This window comes from Esox lucius, chromosome 17, assembly GCF_011004845.1.
Source record: "Esox lucius isolate fEsoLuc1 chromosome 17, fEsoLuc1.pri, whole genome shotgun sequence".
Classification (NCBI taxonomy): domain Eukaryota; kingdom Metazoa; phylum Chordata; class Actinopteri; order Esociformes; family Esocidae; genus Esox; species Esox lucius.
This window is the reverse complement of record NC_047585.1, coordinates 20,578,433-20,599,050: the sequence shown is the minus strand read 5'-3', so window position 1 is coordinate 20,599,050 and position 20,618 is coordinate 20,578,433. Positions and strand designations below refer to the sequence as shown.

The window sequence follows — 20,618 nt, the reverse complement described above, 5'->3', positions numbered from 1 at the left end:
TTTGTGCCTACGGGCCGAACGGCAGTGCAGAGTACCCGACCTTCTTGGAGTCTCTGGGAGGGGTGCTGGAAAGTGCTCCGACTGGGGACTCTATTGTTCTACTGGGGGACTTCAACGCCCACGTGGGCAACGACAGTGACACCTGGAGGGGCGTGATTGGGAGGAACGGCCCCCCGGATCTGAACCCGAGTGGTGTTCAATTATTGGACTTCTGTGCTAGTCACAGTTTGTCCATAACGAACACCATGTTCAAGCATAAGGGTGTCCATCAGTGCACGTGGCACCAGGACACCCTAGGCCGCAGGTCGATGATCGACTTTGTTGTCGTCTCATCTGACCTGCGGCCGTATGTCTTGGACACTCGGGTGAAGAGAGGGGCGGAGCTGTCAACTGATCACCACCTGGTGGTGAGTTGGATCCGATGGCGGGGGAGGAAGCTGGACAGACTCGGCAGGCCCAAGCGTACTGTAAGGGTCTGCTGGGAACGTCTGGCCGAGTCTCCTGTCAGAGAGATCTTTAACTCCCACCTCCGGCAGAGTTTCGACTGGATCCCGAGGGAGGTTGGAGATATTGAGTCCGAGTGGACCATGTTCTCCACCGCCATTGTCGAAGCGGCCGCTCGGAGCTGTGGCCGTAAGGTCTCCGGTGCCTGTCGAGGCGGCAATCCCCGAACCCGGTGGTGGACACCGGAAGTAAGGGATGCCGTCAAGCTGAAGAAGGAGTCCTATCAGGCCTGGTTGGCTTGTGGGACTCCTGAGGCAGCTGACGGGTACCGACAGGCCAAGCGGGCTGCAGCCCGGGTGGTTGTGGAGGCAAAAACTCGGGCCTGGGAGGAGTTCGGTGAGGCCATGGAGAAGGACTATCGGCTGGCCTCGAAGAGATTCTGGCAAACCATCCGGCGCCTCAGGAGAGGGAAACAGTGCCCTACCAACGCTGTTTACAGTAGAGGTGGACAGCTGTTGACCTCAACTGAGGATGTCGTCGGGCGGTGGAAGGAGTACTTCGAGGATCTCCTCAATCCCGCTGACACGTCTTCCATTGAGGAAGCAGAGGATGAGGGCTCAGAGGTGGACTCGTCCATCACCCGGGCTGAAGTCACTGAGGTGGTCAAGAAACTCCTCGGTGGCAAGGCACCGGGGGTGGATGAGATTCGCCCTGAGTACCTCAAGTCTCTGGATGTTGTGGAGCTGTCTTGGTTGACACGCCTGTGCAACATCGCGTGGCGGTCGGGGACAGTGCCTCTGGGATGGCAGACCGGGGTGGTGGTCCCTCTTTTTAAGAAGGGGGACCGGAGGGTGTGTTCCAACTATAGGGGGATCACACATTCTCAGCCTCCCTGGGAAAGTCTATGCCAGGGTTCTGGAGTGGAGAATACGGCCAATAGTAGAACTTTGGATTCAGGAGGAACAGTGTGGTTTTCGTCCGGGCCGTGGAACACTGGACCAGCTCTATACCCTCTACGGGGTGTTGGAGGGTTCATGGGAGTTTGCCCAACCAATCCACATGTGTTTTGTGGATTTGGAGAAAGCATTCGACTGTGTCCCTCGCGGCATCTTGTGGAGGGTGCTTGGGGAATATGGGGTCCTGGGTCCTTTGCTAAGGGCTGTCAGGTCCCTGTACAACCGAAGCAGGAGCTTGGTCCGCATTGCCGGCAGTAAGTCAGACTTGTTCCCAGTGCATGTTGGACTCCGGCAGGGCTGCCCTTTGTCACCGGTTCTGTTCGTAATTTTTATGGACAGAATTTCTAGGCGCAGCCAGGGGCCGGAGGGTGTCAGGTTTGGGGACCACACAATTTCGTCTCTGCTCTTTGCAGATGATGTTGTCGTGTTGGCCCCTTCTAACCAGGACCTTCAGCATGCACTGGGACGGTTTGCAGCCGAGTGTGAAGCGGTGGGGATGAAAATCAGTACCTCCAAATCTGAGGCCATGGTCCTCAGTCGGAAAAGGGTGGCTTGCCCACTTCAGGTTGGTGGAGAGTGCCTGCCTCAAGTGGAGGAGTTTAAGTATCTAGGGGTCTTGTTCACGAGTGAGGGAAGGATGGAACGGGAGATTGACAGACGGATCGGTACAGCTTCTGCAGTAATGCAGTCGATGTATCGGTCTGTCGTGGTGAAGAAAGAGCTGAGCCGCAAGGCGAAGCTCTCGATTTACCAGTCAATCTACGTTCCTACTCTCACCTATGGTCATGAGCTTTGGGTCATGACCGAAAGGACAAGATCCCGGATACAGGCGGCCGAAATGAGCTTTCTCCGCAGGGTGGCCGGGCGATCCCTTAGAGATAGGGTGAGAAGCTCGGTCACCCGGGAGGAGCTCAGAGTAGAGCCGCTGCTCCTCCACATCGAGAGGGGTCAGCTGAGGTGGCTTGGGCATCTTTTTCGGATGCCTCCGGAACGCCTTCCTGGGAAGGTGTTCCGGTCCCGTCCCACCGGGAAGAGACCCCGGGGAAGACCTAGGACACGCTGGAGGGACTATGTCTCCCGGCTGGCCTGGGAACGCCTCGGTGTCCCCCCGGAAGAGCTAGAGGAAGTGTCTGGGGAGAGGGAAGTCTGGGCATCCCTGCTTAGACTGCTGCCCCCGCGACCCGGCCCCGGATAAGCGGGAGAAGATGGATAATAACCTAACATGAGACTCTGTTAATAACCTAACATGAGGCTTAATTAATGACCTAACATGAAGCTACATTAATAACCTAACATGAGGCTTTGATAATAACCTAACATGAGTCAATATGAATAACCTAACATGAGGCTTCATTAATAACCTAACATGAAGCTACATTAATAACCTAACATGAGGCTTTGATAATAACCTAACATGAGGCAATATGAATAACCTAACATGAGGCTACATTAATAAACAAAAATTAGGCAATATTAATAATCTAACATGAGGCTATATTAATAACCTAACATAAAGCGATATTAATAACCTAACATAAAACTATGTTAATAACCTAACATGAGGCTTTGTTAATGACTTAACATGAGGCTATATTAATAACCTAACATGAGGCTATATGGATAACCTAACATGAGGCTATATGAATAACCTAACATGAAGCTATATTAATAATCTAACATGAGGATATATTAATAACCTAACATGAAGCGATATTAATAACCTAACATGAAACTATATAAATAACCTAACATGAGGCTTTGTTAATTACTTAACATGAGGCTGTATTAATAAACAGAAGCTTTGTTAATAACCTAATATGGAGCTATATTAATAAACTAACATGAGGCTAAATTAATAACCTAACATGAGGCTATATTAATAACCTAACATAAAGCGATATTAAGATATTTTATTGTTACCTGAGATATGTGTATATCAGCAACTGCGTAGTTTCCTTGAGAGACCCAAATGGTTTTCTCAGCTAGCTTGAAGCCTGTTCCTGAGAGGTTGATGCTCAATCGACCCTAAGGACACAAAGATAAAGGATAGAATAAGAAAGATGCCATTGTTATTATTTTTAATATACACTGAATTTTTGTTTTCTTCTCTTGAATACTGCTCTACTTATTGTCCTGTTGGCAATCTTGATTCTAATTACTTTAATGGTGTTGTATTGTACATTAATTAGCATTCCCAGAGTATGTTTTGGTGTTTTGTAAATTTTAACCTAATGCCAGGAGAGACGTCAGCCCCTTCCAAATGACCAACAGTAGAGAGCAGTAGAGAGTAGTCCACTGACATGCAATTAGCTGCAAAAAGCCCAGCTAATTTAAGCCTGCCAAAATCCAGCAACAAATACCAGACTCTTTATGCTACAAAAAGCTGTAAACAGAGGGTGTAAATCGTTTAACGAGAGGTAAGCATCAACAGTTGTGTGTCTTTTTAAATCTCGCTTATGCAAGTGTAAGTACTGGTAAGGTTACACAGCATGGGTAATGTCAAATCAATCCAATTCATTCAAAAACATGTTTAATGACACTTGGGATATTAATGGAATACTCCATATAAGCCTGTCAAAACCAACGTGTTTTGGCAAACACTTTAGCTTTCAGTAAGGTATTCTGGGGTCATTGGGAACACATGGCCTACGTCACATCTCCTAAAATGAAAGCGGGTGAAAGGGTGTCTTTGAAGGGCTCTCTCTTTTCCTGTTTTACTGGCTTTCCCTTGTGGTAGGCCACCGTCTGCAACACGACAGACGCACATCATATGTGCTGCACATTGGGGGCAAACGCACAGCAGAAACCCTTCAAGCAACGACACAATCCTACGCAGACAGAAATGCGCGTACAACACGGACACACGTGTGAACAGCACACCTCCCCTGTCCGACTCCGGAAGGAGGGCTGAACCCAGTGGAGAGGGACACTTTACGCAACGCGATAAAAAGGCATGGGGCTGACACAGCTAACCATCTTCTCCCACAGGAACACGGGATCTACTGAGACGGACCCAGGCAGGGAGCCGGTCCAAATCTCCCCTCAGACAGATGGGCCCCACTGTCCCGGGGCCATGTGTAACCACACACTAAACACAGCCCCGCTCTCCCAGTTAACAGCGTCGCCACACTCGGAACCTCACCAAGCGCGAGGAGGCTCTGCCGGAACGGAGCACCCACTGATCTCAAGCGCATAATGACTGTAGATGGGCGGGCACCGTCGAAGGGACGTCTGGTGAGCAAGGTGAACCGAGATCACTTCCTTTTGACTCTCTGATGGTTCTCTTCCCGTGGGCTCCCTGCCGACGCAGTCCTTACCTGTGGACACCGGGAGGCGCTGTAGCAGTCTCCAGCCGTGGCAAATGGAACTCTGTGGCCCTCGCGGGTGAAAGAAAACTGCCAGTCTGTGGCTGAATGACACAACAAAAGAAACAAGGGCCAAACAGACTGGTAAACATGACAAGAGGCTTGGCGAAGCATTTCTCCGTCAAACTGGTCAGCATCGCAACGACAGCTAATGACAACAAAATATCAGCCTGCATCTTCTAAAATAAATATACTTTCACATAACTAAATTCTGCCTTTGCTTTCAGGTTTGCCATAATGGCAGTTTCACTGTAATTCCATCTACTTTGTGCAATTTAAACAAATCCTCTCAGGCCCTTTAATTGTGTCCTCCTAAATGGCCCTAAAAGACATGCTGATCCCATTAACCCCACTCTGCTTGGAATAAATGTACTGCCTCTGTGGGTGTGGGATGGAGGATCTGATTTCACAGAGTCAAGCATGGAACTATGACACTAGGTTAGGGTTGACAGTCAGGTTAGTGTAAGAAAACACAGATGCAGTGCGTGTGTGTGTGTGCGCACGCACGTGTGTGTGTGTGTGTTGCAATACTCCACTGTAATTGATAGTGGCTTTGCTGAAAGTGTTCTGCAACTGGCTCTGGCCCACTCACTGATAATGTGCATGTTGCTGAGATCCAGTCGTACTCTGGTGAAGCTGGAGAATCCGGCAGCGGTGTAGTCCCTCCTACACTCACAGTCTTCTCTCCTGGTCACGTTAGCCGGACACTGGGTAGGGTCTATCAGTCTGGAGGGAACCAGAGCAAACACAACCATGCTCATAACAGAGTCCTCCAGACTTTGAACGGTTCCCAACACATCGATAGGAACAAAGTCCCCTATGGACCTACAGGTTGCTTTACCTGAAGCCAAACACTTCGGAGAAGTTCTCTCCTTCCCCTGCTGTCAAGGTGACGTACTCCCTAGGCATGTCCGTCTGCATCCCCGCACAGTAGATCTGAGGGGGAAGAGGAAGATTACGAGGAGGAAGAGGAGTAGGAGGAAAAGACAGGGGACGAAGAGGGGGAGCATGGGGAGGAAGACTAGGATGAGAAAGATTATGACGACGATGAGCAGGAGTAAGAGGACTGGCAAGCCAGGCTAAAGACATTGTCCAATGATCCGCATCTGCTTGTGGGACTCCAGACCACACTATGAAACCATGTATGATCACTAGCCAACAGAATCATAGCAATAGCAACATTACAGTAACATTGCAGCAACATGACAGTATGAGGGCTTATGCTGACTGACGTGGACCCTCATGTCATCTACCATTTGCGTCCCCTAAGGTTGTTCAGTAAGCAATGTGTGACATGTTAGAAAACAGCCCACGTGAACTAAATCGGAAAGTCCATAATGTATTCTCACTTTGAGCGCTTTTCCTTGTATGTTGACGAAATGTTCACCGTCAGGCTGGAAGCCAGACAGACTCTGGACGTCACGGCAGCTAGCGGGCAGATGGCCTAAGAGGGAGAACAAAGGACATATTTAGGAGAGTTAAAGCTATGTTACAGACACACTGTAATATAAGGGCTAGGTGAAGAAGTGGCTGTAGGCGGAGGAGGCTGGATGTCAACTCACAGGCAGGGCTGCTGCAGGATTTCCTGGCCTCCGGTTTAGCGTCTGAAGGACAAGCGCCGATGGCTAGTCCCTCCACAGATACACACTGCACTGTTCTCATCATTACGCCCTCGCCACAGGTCACTGAACACTGAGAGGGGGGACAAGGGTAAGGGGGCCGGCCGGGACCAGAAAAGCACTAAGATATGGAAAACATTACACTGACAGTGCATACAGTGGCTCTCAGAAGTATTCACTTAACAGGGAGAACCCCACTGTTAAGCGTGGTGGTGGTAGGATCATGCTATGAGGATGCTCCGGTGCATCAGGGCCTGGAAAGCCGGTGAAGAAAGAGGCTATAATGGATGCAGCAAAATACAGAGAAATCCAGGAAGTGTCATGTGAGATTTATCTACCTGCACGACAGCGACTCCAAACGTACAGCTGAAGCAACACTGGAGTGACCCAGTCAAAGCCCGGACATCAGGGAGTGAATACTTATGCAATCAATTCTTTGCTGTTTTGTATTTGCAATTAATTTAGAGGGGTTTGTAGAACTGTTGTATTTATTAAGTGGTAAAGTCCAATGAGGGTGAATACTTTGGAGAGCCACTATAGACTGGAAGTCACTCACAGGTCCCCAGATCCCAACTCTCCACTCTTGGTTTCTAGGACAGGGCCCTTTGTTACACGGCTTATAGCTCGCAGGGCTGGTCCCAGGACAGCTGGACGAAGACTGATGCCCATACTCATAGTTATCCTTCCCATCATGCCCTTCACTGCAAGAGACCAGACGTCTGTGGTACCCAGGTCCACAGCTGGCGGAGCACTGACACGGGAGGGAAAACACGGTGGGATAACCACACTGCAATCCATCACTGGGAGGACAGCTATATTACAATTTGGGTCTCGATGAGACAGGACGGTAACGCTAGATAACATCATTAAAGATACGACAGGCCCATCCATTTGCTCTCACCTCAGTCCATTCCCCTGTAATCCAGATGAACTCACAGACATGTGTATTACAGCTCTCAGAGTCGTCTGGTCTTCCCTGGTCCACGCAGAACATCTCATGAACCTCCTCTCCCATCTGGTCCCTGCACAGCACCTGTCGCCGCCGGTTGCCGGAGCCACATGATTTACTACACTAGAATGGAAGAGGAAACATTGAAAACAATGACAAGCGGAACAAACATTATCCTTCCCATAGCCCTTACGTGAGACTTGTGATTTGAAAAGGCTGAAGGGATGGGGTTCGGGGTTTGTGTTTGGAACCCAGCCAAAAGTTGGTTCCAAATGTCATGGTAACTTAACTACAGATGTATTTTATATTTGGTTCAAGAACCCTCCCTACACTGAATATGGATTTCAAAACAAGAGAAAACATTTGGAACACTATTGGTATATACACACATATACAGTGGGGAGAACAAGTATTTGATACACTGCCGATTTTGCGGGTTTTCCCACTTACAAAGCATGTAGAAGTCTGTAATTTTTATCATAGGTACTCTTCAACTATGAGTGACAGAATCTAAAACAAAAATCTAAAACAAACACATTGTATGATTTTTAAGTAATTAATTTGAAATGTATTACATGACATAAGTTTTTGATACATCAGAAAAGCAGAACTTAATATTTGGTACAGAAATCTTTGTTTGAAATTAGAGAGATCATACGTTTCCTGTAGTTCTTGACTAGGTTTGCACACACTGCTGCAGGGATGTTGGCCCACTCACAGACCTTGTCCAGAACCTTCAGGTTTCTAGGCTGTCGCTGGGCAATACAGACTTTCAGCTCCCTCCAAAGATTTTCTATTGGGTTCAGATCTGGAGACTGGCTAGGCCACTCCAGGACCTTTAGATACTTCTTACAGAGCCACTCCTAAATTGCCCTGGCTGTGTGTTTTGGGTCGTTGTCATGCTGGAAGACCCAGCCATGACCCATCTTCAATGCTCTTACTGAGGGAAGGAGGTCGCGATACATGGCCCCATCCATCCTCCCCTAAATACGGTACAGTCATCCTGTCCCCTTTGCAGAAAAGCATCCCCAAAGAATGATGTTTCCACCTCCATGTTTCACGGTTCGGATGGTGTTCTTGGGGTTGTACTCATCCTTCTTCTTCCTCCAAACACGGCGAGTGGATTTTAGACCTAAAAGCTCTATTTTTGTCTCATCAGACCACATGACCTTCTCCCATTCCTCCTCTGGATCATCCAGATGGTCATTGGCAAACTTCAGATGGGCCTGGACATGCGCTGGCTTGAGCAGGGGGACCTTGCGTGCGCTGCAGGATTTTAATCCATGACGGTGTAGTGTGTTACTAATGGTTTTCTTTGAGACTGTGGTCCCAGCTCTCTTCAGGTCATTGACCAGGTCCTGCCATGTAGTTCCGGGCTGATCCCTCACCTTCCTCAAGATCATTGATACCCCACGAGGTGAGATCTTGCATGGAGCCCTGTGCAAAGCTAGAAAAAAGCCATTCATCAATGAGAAGCAATGATTGGACTGTAGAGGAATGGAGTAAGGTCATCTTCAGTGACGAGTCAAATTTTCAGCTTTGCCCAGCACCTGGTCGTCTAATGATTAGACAGAGACCTGGAGAGGCCTACAAGCCAGTGTCTCGCACCCACTGTGAAATTTGGTGGAGGATCGGTGATCAATCAAATGTATCAATCACGTTTATTTATAAAGCCCTTTTTACACCAGCAGATGTCACAAAGTGCTTTTACAAAACACCTGGCCTTTAACCCCAAGGAGCAAACAACAGTAGTGTTGAATTTCTGATGATCTGGGGCTGCTTCAGCAAGGCTGGAATCGGGCAAATGTGTCTTTGTGAAAGACGCATGAATCGAGCCAAGTACGTTATCCTGGAACAACACCTGCTTTCTTCTGCTCTGACAATGTTCCCCACCTCTGAGAATTGTTTTTTCCAGCAGGACAATGCTCCATGCCACACAGCCAGGTCAATCAAGGGGTGGATGGAGGACCACCAGATCAGGACCCTGTCATGTGAACCACACATTTCCGAGATGATTCTTGGCCCAAGCAAGCAAGTCTCTACTTCTTATTGGTGTCCTTCAGTAGTGGTGCCTCTATAGCAATTAGAAAATAAAGGCCTGACATACACAGTCTCCTCTGAACAGATAATGTTGAAATGTGTCTGTCATTTGAACTCTGTGAAGCTTTTATTTAGTCTGCAATCTGGCACCCAGTTAATTGCCAATTTCTGAGGCTGTTAACTCTAATGAATGTATCCATTGCAGCAGTGGTAACTCTGGGTATTTCTTTCCTGTGGCAGTCCTCAGGAGAAACTGTTTCATCATTTTCAGCACTTGATTGTTTTTGCAACTGCACTTGAAACTTTCAAAGTTCTTGACATTTTACAGATTAACTGATCTTCATGTCTCAAAGAAATATTGAACTGTAATTTATCTTTTTTATATTTAACTTGTTCTTGCCATAATATGGACCACTACAGTACAGACATAGTGATGGTCTTCTGTATATCAACCCTATCTCGTGAAAACACAACTGATTTGCTCAAACGCATTGAGAAGGAAATAAATTCTACACATTTATGTCTTCACTATGATACTACAATGTGGCAAATAGTAAAAAATAAACCAAGAAATGCCCTTGAATAAGTAGGTGTGTCCAAACGTTTGAATAGTATATTTATATAAAAAGAGTTGTGTAAACTGTAACGTTAACATTTCAGAACCACCAGTTGACTTTCTGTACGAATGTTTACTGTAAACATGTGGACCTTACACTGCTTTAGACAGATTTGCAGGAAGAAGAATGAAGAACGACAAATTTACGAGGACAGTTTTTTTGAAGAGGCTGAGTGAGGACGCAGGCTCTAAACCAGCTTCTCTAGATCCAGATGTATGTAGTAACTCAAGTGTTGAAACGCTGTGGGACTGTTAAGGCAGTAGTCCAAAAAAACAAGCTGCTTCGGAAGGGCTTTGGGAGTCCTTGCCTTGCGTCAGAAACACTTCAACTCCAGCTGCTCTACGTCAACGTCCGGCACAGTCAAACAACTGAAATACCTGGACTTGTTATTGTGATCTGAGCAGCCATGATACGGCCCAGTGGAACAAAACCTGCCCATAAGCTGTTGTGTTTGGGTTAGTATAAAACCATTCCAAATGTACAAGAACTAATACATTACATCTTAAACACTTATCTTATTTTTACAATTTTACAATTAGCTGAATGGACACAGGAACAGAGTCTAGCTCAAAGAATGACATTTTTGAACTCCTAACTTTTCGCATGAGTGGCATAACCATATTGTTATCATGATCAATGGTGAGAAAAAGACGTCCATTAAAACCTTTCCTCATGTTTTCAAGTTAACAACAGGAGAAGGTAATAATATACTATAACAGCGGCCCATAGAAACTAACATAGCCCACTAAGATCTCACTATGCTTGGCCATAGATACGCCTATGGTTTCAAAATGACCTTGGTGATGGATGTTACATATGAGACTGAGTTTATATTTGTTGCTGTCCATAAAGGAGTTCCACAAGGTTCAATTTTGGGTCCCTTGTTGTTCACTCTGAACATCAATAATATCTGTGACTTATTTTAACTCATAATTTGATTAGATATTAATCTCTCTTTTAAAACACACATTGCTGAGTTGGTGAAAAAGCTTTCTTTTATAGAAACATCATGTCTGTCATCTCAGCACAGAAACAAAATGTCAGTGATTGATTTTGGTGATGTGTTACACACGCATGAATCAGTGTCGGTATTAAATCCTCTCAATTCAGTCTTTCATAGAGCATTGAGTTTTACACACATCAACATTCTAGGAAACCTGACATCTACAAGGGTCAGACATCAATTCATATTTGTATACAAAGCTGTACTGTACAAACCTCTACATAATCTTAAATCAGAATTACAGTGGAAAACTTGCAGTTAATAAAACATGCTCTCTTGCCGGGCTAGTTCTTGAGATATTGCAGATTTAGGAAGAAATGCTTTTGGCTACCCTTCATGGGATGCCTTGCAAAGTAGCCTTAAACTTGATGTTTTTGCGCCCATAAGGACATTAAAATGTTTGATAAATGCCCTTTTTATTGTCCATTGTGATTACATTTGTGTTCATGTATGTGTATTACATTTTTTTACAATTTTTCTTTGCTGTAATACAGGGCTAAACCGTAAAAGAGACCTTGGTCTCAGCGTGATTTCTCTAAATAAACAAACTACTGTAGTATAGCCCATTAAAGCATTAAATTAGAAAGTAAAGTGCATACGGAAAAAATATGTGCTGTCAAATTACAAGTTTGAACAACTACCAATGCTTTCTGTAGCCCTATACCTTTCCAAGAAACATCTGTATTAAGCGTCTTTAAAGTATACTGGAGCAGTGGGCTAAATGGACTACAAAGTCAGAAGGAGTTTCTGCCTCCGGAACATTCAGTGAGGCAACTTGACCCGCCAAACATCCAACAGCAGCACGAGGTGAACAACCATAATTACCTCTAGCTGTTTCCAGTGAATGGGGGTACTGAGGCGATATTTTCTAAGAAGAACTCTACTAATTAAGCCACACTTTCCTCTGAGTGGAGTGATTCATGCTGTTTGAATGTTAATCTAGATTTAACCCATAAATACCCAGACCCAGTTGTCTTAGCAGAAATTAAATCAATTTTATACATTTTGAAACTGTATACAAGGGTTTGCATCAATTAATGCTCAATGTTACACTTATGTAACAAACTTCTATTTTTCATCAAAGAAAATGTTTGGTTTTAAAAAAGGCTCAAGCATCTCTACACATCTACTGAATACTGTACAGCGCCGAAGAAAATTAAGAAACCACTGCACCTTTTTCTTTCCTTAACAAAAAAGTTGAAAAGGAATGTTTTGAGTAAGGAACAGAAGCGTTCAATTTGCAGTGGTCTCTTAATTTTAACATTCTCTTCCTCACTCAAAACCTTCTTTTTCAACTTTTTTGGAAAGGATAGAAAAAGGTGCAGGTGTCTCTTAATTTTTTCCAGAGCTGTAAAGATCCAGTTCTCCATAGCACCAGAGGGAGGAGGGGCATCCCATCAGTGTTTCTGACCATTTGGACAGATGGAAGGAGGGGGAACGGGATACATTTACTTTTATAACCTTCTTTGAATACTTGTTTTCTGTCGTCAATATCTAAGTCAAGTGTTCCATGATGGACTATAATCCACATCTATAAATATTTATTTTGGCAATTTCTGATACAAGTCCTAAATAGCTCTTAGAAAGAAGGGCCATAACAATGACAGTTATATATTCTGAATCAGGGCAGATACTTTTTTAAATGTACATTTTAAAATTGTGCTTTGACAATGACAATCATGTATTTTGAATTGGGCCAAGTCCATGGCTTTATTTCCAGAATTGCTAATTTCAGTATTTGATTGTAATTTCAAAATGCAATAGCTCTTACAAGGTGGGCCACAACTATAAAAACACTATACTCTGATCCAGGAAAGGAAGGACTACAATCTTTCTTTTGAAAATGTAAATTTTGAATATTTACTGATATTCCACATAAAAAGTTTTTATGACATTTTGTATATGAAAAAAAAGGTGTGCGTTATAGCCCACCCTCTCCTGATTCAAAACATGTTATTTTCTATAATCACTGAATGCTTGACTTTATAGCTGTTGAGCAGGGGAAACGAATATCCACTGAATGTCCATTAACTTTTCAGTTACTCTTCTGAGACTACAGGCCACTTTTCTACCGAATCATGCAGGGGAACGTCTTTGATTCAGATTATCACAGATGCTGCCTGCTCTTCAATCCTCTCTGTTCTCACACTCATTTCTAGCGCTCTCGCTCCCCTCCTGACCGGGAATGTATCTGGGAGGGGCCACAGGGCTGTCAGCCTGGCTGCTGAAACAGCGATGCGTGAGACATCCACGCACCAATTGAACTGACGCGCAGATGCACACGCTGTTTGTTTATTTCCTCTGAAGAACAGATTGGTTTATCCTGCTCTCCGTCATGACTGCACTTACTGATTGCCACTCTCCCTCGCTCCACCGGTACCGAGATGGACAGTCGGTGACCCGGCAAGTCTGCCTGGACGCAGGGCGAGAGGATGAGGGGCATTCATTCTTCTCGGAGCTGCGTCGGTTTCCAACCATACAGAAAACATCTCGCTCCTGATTTCCATTACCGCATGTTGATGAGCACTGAAACGAAACAGGAAGGAAGGTAAGGTGCATTAAAAACTATTCCCTGTCTGCTTTTTCATTCATCGTGACGTGTCTTCACTGTGTTCCATCATCACCATGGAGGATTGGAGAAGCCTAAATACAAGTTCAGTGTAAAAATGATGTCAATGTATTTTATCATATGTACAATTCAATTGAAATAATACATCATAAAGTGCAACAAATTGAAGTTCAATTCCACTCAAATTCCAACTGAAATAAAAACAATAGACTTTTTTAAAAATGACAGTAGATTCACAATTATATTTCTATTATAATTATGTATTTATATTGTTGATATAACCTGAAAATATAATATTGTGGCAATGCAAGTGTAACATCTCTCCCTTTAGGTGGACGTGCCTTGGTAACGGAGTCACACTCCCTCTATAATTATGGCCATATCCTTTTTTACAATCAGGGTAGGTATATGTTAGTGCTTTAATGAGGCACTAACAAAAGTCATATATCTTTCCTGCAAAGGAAACTCATGACTTAATGTTTGGTAACAGAGATACAGCAAGTTAACATCAATCACATGCGGTTCTGTATTGGCGATCCATTAATGTACCATTACACCTGACAAAACCTTTGTAATGGAGGTACAGCGGGTTAACATCAATCAGATTGGGCTCTGTATTGATAATCCATTAATGTGTTACTGCATCTGATGAAGTACATTGTTTGACATAATATGTCATCATGACAATACTGTCACCTAAAATGGATTTCTGGTAACAGATTAAAAATATGTGCAAAAAATTAATCTTAGTATAATGATCTCTGGATCGGCTTTCTAATTGCAAAATAGAGTATGTGTCACTGGTTATGGGAGTCAAAAGTATTTAAAATAACACTATTTGACGCCATACATTTATTTGAACAGTTACTTCTTAGTAATGCAAGTAGGAACACATACTTTACCTATGTACATATGCATACTTACCATCATGATATGGCCCTGATTATAAAAACAAAACATATGCCAATTTTCTGAACTGTCCTCTAATGAACTGCACTATAACTGCACTAAACTACACTAACTGTGCTGTAATAATACTGTACAGCACTGTTCAAAATATCTACTTTATTGTTCTATAACTATCATCATCTCTTTTCACAATATTCAATATACTAAACTAAAACTAACCCTATTGTACTAAAACTATCCTGTACTGTGCTGTACTCCCCTGTACTATGATCTGAAAATATGTGAAACATATGTAGATGTCTATGATTGGTATAGATTTGGTCCAGTCTGGACCAACCCAACCGGTTCTGGGGTGGAGATCATTAGAACAAAATTGGGTTTGTAGAATAATCAGTTGCAAACATTCACAGGCCCTGCACATCTGCACACCTCTTCAAGTAAATGTGTTTCCTCAACATTTAAAATGAGTTCATCTGCATAGAGTTGTATGATTTGCTTAATGTTGCAATCACTGATCTTTGTTTAGCATACTTTTAAAGTAGAAAATCTGTGTCACTGTTACCATGGAATTATCTATATCTCTTTATAATCTTGTGTTAAGGTCACATGCCTGATTTAAATGTACAGAAACCTAAAACATAATACCTGTACAGATTTTTGAGCTGAAAACCAGACTATACATCAAAAGGTATATACAGCTCCCGAGAAAATGAAGAGACCACAGGAACCTTTTTCTTTCTTTTCCAAAAAAGTTAAAAAGGAAAGTTTTGAGTGAGGAACAGAAGCGTTCAATTTGCAGTGGTCTCTTAATTTTAACCCTTATGTTCCTCACTCAAAACCATCCTTTTCGACTTTTTTGGAAAGGAAAGAAAAAAGTGCAGTGGTCTCTAAATGTTTTCCGGAGCTGTATAGCTCAATGTCCAGAAGTTCTTGATTTAGATTTGTAAGTACAGGACTAGGCTTAATCCGTGTCCGAGAAACAGTCCCTGAATTTTAAATATGATTATTTCGCTGTCCAATTGCGCACTATCAAGCTGATTACATTAGCACGTGAAGGATGTTTTTGTTTTGAGGGATACTTCTACAAATATAATATAACGTCATAAATGGTTCTGCCAGTTTGTGAGCTGATTAGATGTCATTTGTTTGTTTCACTCCCACCGGATCCCTGAAATTGTGGTTCATTTGTAATGGCTGGTCCTGAATTACATGCTGGGTTTACGTTGAATTCCACACCTTATTATTAGACCCTTGGCTGCAACACTATCATCAATTGAATTCAGCATCATTCACTACAATTTGCCCTGATCAAGATACTCTGATCAAGTAGAGCGAACGCATCATTATCGCATAACATGTTGTTGCATTATTCTACAAATATGGGTCTATAGATCTGATTCAAACCCTCCAACCACATGATCTTGTGTTCAAGGAAAATGTAAACTTGAATCATGGTTCTTTTAACGGAATGAAAATGAACCAAGTGGCTTAAGAAGTAGAACATTGTGTCAAACAGAGCCTAACCACAGAGAAAACCCTCAAAACGGATGTGTGTTTTTATAGACATGTTCTGGCTGTTCCTTGTTAATAAAAAACAGATTCCAACCCCTGTAGTTCTCCAAAGACAGAGAGAGTTAGAGGGAGAGATAAAATAGAGAGAAAGAGAAGAGAGATGGAGGGAGAGAGGGGAGACAGTTCTAGATAGAGAGGAGAGATGGAGGGATAGTGAGATGGAGCGATGGAGAGGTAGACAGAGAATAGATATAGAGATTTAGAGGGAGTGGGGGAGAGAGGGGGGAGACAGACAGGTAGAGAGAGAGAGAATGGTAGAGAGAGGAAAGAGGTGTAGAGGGGTAGAGAGAGGTAAAGAGGTGGGGGGGTTGCAGTAGAAGGTCAAGCTTGAACCCCTGGTTACAGGACATTTCATTAGTTAAAGGTAGAATGTCTTGCTAACCTTTTTATCTTCATGTAAAACATGTAATACATTTAATCTACAGCTGCATGCAACACATTTTGGAGGAAAATCCCAACAGATAACTAAAATGTACGATATTGGTTGTGGGTAATGTTTCACTACTGCCAATCATTCCTCCTCTTTTCAACCAGAAAGATCTGCATTTATTAGGCTGTGTTTTAGGAGTTGACCTATGGATGAATGTGTGTTAGTGTACTGAGTATTGTATTTGTTTCTCCCGTCCACTCAACTGTGCATCCCCTTCAAGGACTTTGCATTTGTTTATTTGTGCGTTTGTGTGTGGAACAGTAAACATAGAGGTGTTCCATCCTGACACTCACGGAGCCAGAGAGGTGAGAAATCAATGCAAAATAAGCACATATTCCCCATTAAAAGGCCTCAAAAACCCATCCCGTAATGCTACCTCTTCTACCCATATTTCAACAACCAGCATTAATGTAATTTTCAAGACAAAAAAATCGAACTGTGATTACTGTCATCAGATACATTCTATTCTATTCTATTAGATTCACCTGCTTGGCGGAACATTCCCAGCATGAATTGACACCGTTTTGATGAGATAACAAGTATTCAAGACTATCTTCTAAATGGCTAAAGATTTCTTGAGTGACATATTTCGTAATCGTGTTCTTAATAAAACTTGCACTCACTAATATGAAACAGTCTGCAGGACCATCGTTCTATTGTTTTGCAATAGTCCATGGTAACCATCAAGAGTCTTTTGAATGATTATGGCACGCTTCATTCAGCTGTTACCGGGTTAAGGAAACACGACTGATAAGGTGCCGTCTGCAATAGAACCATCCAAGATGGAGAGGTCCTCAGAGGTATGAAAACAGAGGTAAATCTCTTCCCTGATCAGTAATGGGAAAGACATGAACGGTGGGTGAAAGAGCTCTCCAGACGGTGAGGTGCATGTTGGGAATGTGTCTGGCCTGCTGTGGTAAGTGGATTGTCTCTCTGCCGGGTTACAGGGAGACGAGCTCCTGACACATGTTTCCCATTGAGAAGGGATCGGAGGGAGGGAGGGAGGGAGGGAGGGAGGGAGGGAGAGCAATGTGCGTAGCTTCACACTGGCTCAAGTCAACCTTAGCCGGGCCCAGATGAAAGCATGACTCTCCGTCCCTCCCACTGCCCCAGATAGCAGCCCAATATTGGACCTCTCAAACCGCCAGAGGGATAAGCTTCAACCCAGCAGACCACAACGTGATGTGCAACAGAACACGTTACCCGAGCAGTCATGCACGGTCGAGAAAAAGCAGACGCCCACATCTGACAGCGCGGATGTGCACCCACACACAGAGCCGGGGAACGGACATGTTAAGAAGCATGAGAAGGAACATGGAGCGTGCTCGCTGATGGTAACATGTAGCGTTCATTGCAGGTTTAAAGAGTACCTCTCCCCAGGCCCCGGTCTTCCACCTGGGACAGCGACGGCCCCGACAACTCTTCTCCCTGGGGACTTGGGTCAGGTGCTTACAGTTTTCTTCCGGAAGGGGCTGTCCGGACTGGGTCAGACAGCGCACTCTGCGGTTCTTCCTTCCTTTACCACAGGTGGCAGAGCACTGCAAGATGTCCACATGACAGCCGGTTAATAGTGAAGTGGGTTGCACTGAGATCAAAACAACATCAATGGCTTTTATGATTCCTCCTGAATACTTCATGACAACCATAGCAGTGTTCACGCAGTCCTTTCATACGATTTTCATCCCGCCCAAGCGCTCTAATCTAATTCTACAAGGTGCAAGCATACCTGGGAGGGCGGTTGCCATGGCAGTGTTTATTATCTTTGTATTTTTTTTACACAGCACCAAAGGCCAGTCTGTGAGTTTGCAAGAATTACAGCTGCTGTGCAAGTACTGCGATGCTGGTTTGATTGAATTACACCCAAAATCAGATGTGGGCATCAGTATACACAGCGGGGTAAATGACAGCGTGATGTGAACTGATTTGAGACCGTTTCACACATTTACCACTCAACATCCCATACATACTGCTACGCCGACATACATCACACAAGACAGAAACTACACACAGGGCGGAATTTCACGTTAAGTGGACGAGGTCCACATCAGACAGCGAAGCGATTGTAAGAGGTAAGCAGTGAGCCAATCAGCGCGCAGTCGGCAGCCACGTTCCCATCTAGGTTCATTAGACGGGCCCAGGTTTAACTCCGTCTGACAGGCCGGCACCTCACACCAGCCTACACCCCCACACCCCCCCAACGGCACAGCACAGCGCTTATGGGCCTGTGGGTTCAGTGGGGCTGTTCCATTCAGGTTGGTTAATCAAAGCCTCTTAGAAAGGGCGGACAGATAGGATGCGACAGGTCCCGGGTTGAACGAGTGCGTATCCCAGCGTGGCGCACTGTGCTGCCCAGCGAGGGATCGCGCCGGACAGGAACCCGCAGTGACCTTTCACCTCGTTTCGGCGAGAGGGGCGGAGTGAAATGTCCCCAGAGGCCAGAGGACGGTGAACGGTTCAATTAGGGGAACGTTACTTCCCACCCGGAAACGACTGTACAGAGGTGAAAGCCCTGTGGATGGACTTGATTAGTATGCATTCTACCGCGTAGGCATTTGATTTTGCTCAACATGAAAATGAGGGACGAATATAATCCTACGTGAAATGTATTTTATATAGATTTTATTGAAAATGTGCAGTGATGAATCAGGGGATGTTTGAGATGTTAACCGTGTGGAAACCAATCACGCAATAAACTTGACTGAGAATGACACCTTCCATTGAATTTGGCTTTGTTCCATGATGAAATGATGTAAGAACACAAAACACCAACACAGTGTGAAGGCTTCCTACACCAATATGCATGGGAATATTCAGGACTCTGATAACCGTTTCTGTGAGCAGAGCCATGACATTTTGTCGGTTTGGTTTCTTTAGCCGTATGCTCCCCACACTAATACATCTGGGCTTTTGTGGCTCTGCTCACAGATATTGACATTAGCTAGATAGTCCTACTCTACCAGTACCACTTGAGGCCAGATATCGTTCTACGAGAGGTTGCTTTTAAAAAATAAAAAATAAAAATCAGTAAAGGACTTGAAATCTATGTCCAAACATGCCTGCTGATGAGACGCTGCTGATCCATGAATTGACTGGCATCAGAACAAGCGCTCCAGGCAATTGGAAGACCTTTGGTTAAAATTGTATATACTCTTAACGAACTTTCTAGTCGGCTCTAAAACCTTCGGTATCATCATTATATCACTGGGGAAGAAATGAACACTGGACACCAGCACACTATCAAACATTCCATGAACGTTGATCGACATCTTAATGTCAAACTAATGTATAATCATGACAACTGGGCACGTTTCATTGTTTTTAGCGGTCATGCATTCAGACACAATTAAATGTTATCATTCAAATCAGATGCTTTTATTTACAGTGTCAAACGAAATAGTCCCTTGGACGGACCGGTCCTTAAAACCCATCGTGAGGCCTGCGTTCCATCACAGAACCCTAAAGAACATAGGCGACTGCGCTTTCCGGGCCCCAAAAGACAACAGCGCTTGCCCTGCTTTTTTTGTTTTTTCCTGGGATCACAGCTTTTTCCCAGAAGCATCCATGCTGATTAGTTGTACAAGTAAGGGGCCCCTGCTAGATCAAACGTGACCCTTGACCCCCAATGCACTCCTGTATTGTCTTTTTGACATGCTTTCATTTGAGTCACTGTCAGCGGACCCCCACCATAGAAACAATGTCATCAACCAACGTTAGGGCAAAGGAAAGGGGCCTGGTAAGGGGCGGGGGAGAAGGCCATGTAGTTGAAGAGCACGTGTCGTCAGGCACACAAAAGCATTAGGAGTGAATGAGCACAGTAAATGGGGGTCCATCCAGTCAGAGTCCCAGAGAATACACATTGACCTTGGTACGAAAGGCTTTGAACTCTGGCAGTGACAGAAAAAACATCATAGCGATTACTGACCTCATAAGACAACAGGGATATTGCGCAGTGATTTGTACATTTTCATTCTTCATTCACTGAACATGGCCCCTTTAAAACATCAGTTAAAAAGTTTGGGTAAGGCTCTCAGCAGAGAATTTGCTGAGGAATTTATAAATGGGGTTGTATAGACCACTTCCCCGTTCCTACTGTATTTAGGATAAACCAGAAGGAGTAATCTAACGGCTATCTTCTAAACTGAAGC

General features: G+C 44.3%; 1 protein-coding gene across 1 annotated transcript in view; it reads right to left on the bottom strand.

The window, feature by feature from the left end:
- The window catches only part of LOC105017273 (A disintegrin and metalloproteinase with thrombospondin motifs 9), a 52,668-nt gene that overhangs the window by 5,017 nt on the left and 27,033 nt on the right, over positions 1 to 20,618 (bottom strand). Inside the window, exons 29-38 of the mRNA XM_010881730.5 lie at positions 17,844 to 18,011; positions 13,343 to 13,519; positions 7,286 to 7,456; positions 6,941 to 7,135; positions 6,328 to 6,457; positions 6,115 to 6,209; positions 5,607 to 5,701; positions 5,358 to 5,491; positions 4,718 to 4,809; positions 3,321 to 3,425 (exon numbers count right to left, since the gene is read on the bottom strand). Of these exons, the coding sequence (XP_010880032.2) occupies positions 3,321 to 3,425; positions 4,718 to 4,809; positions 5,358 to 5,491; positions 5,607 to 5,701; positions 6,115 to 6,209; positions 6,328 to 6,457; positions 6,941 to 7,135; positions 7,286 to 7,456; positions 13,343 to 13,519; positions 17,844 to 18,011 (1,362 nt within the window). The remainder of the gene's footprint in view (positions 1 to 3,320; positions 3,426 to 4,717; positions 4,810 to 5,357; positions 5,492 to 5,606; positions 5,702 to 6,114; positions 6,210 to 6,327; positions 6,458 to 6,940; positions 7,136 to 7,285; positions 7,457 to 13,342; positions 13,520 to 17,843; positions 18,012 to 20,618) is intronic.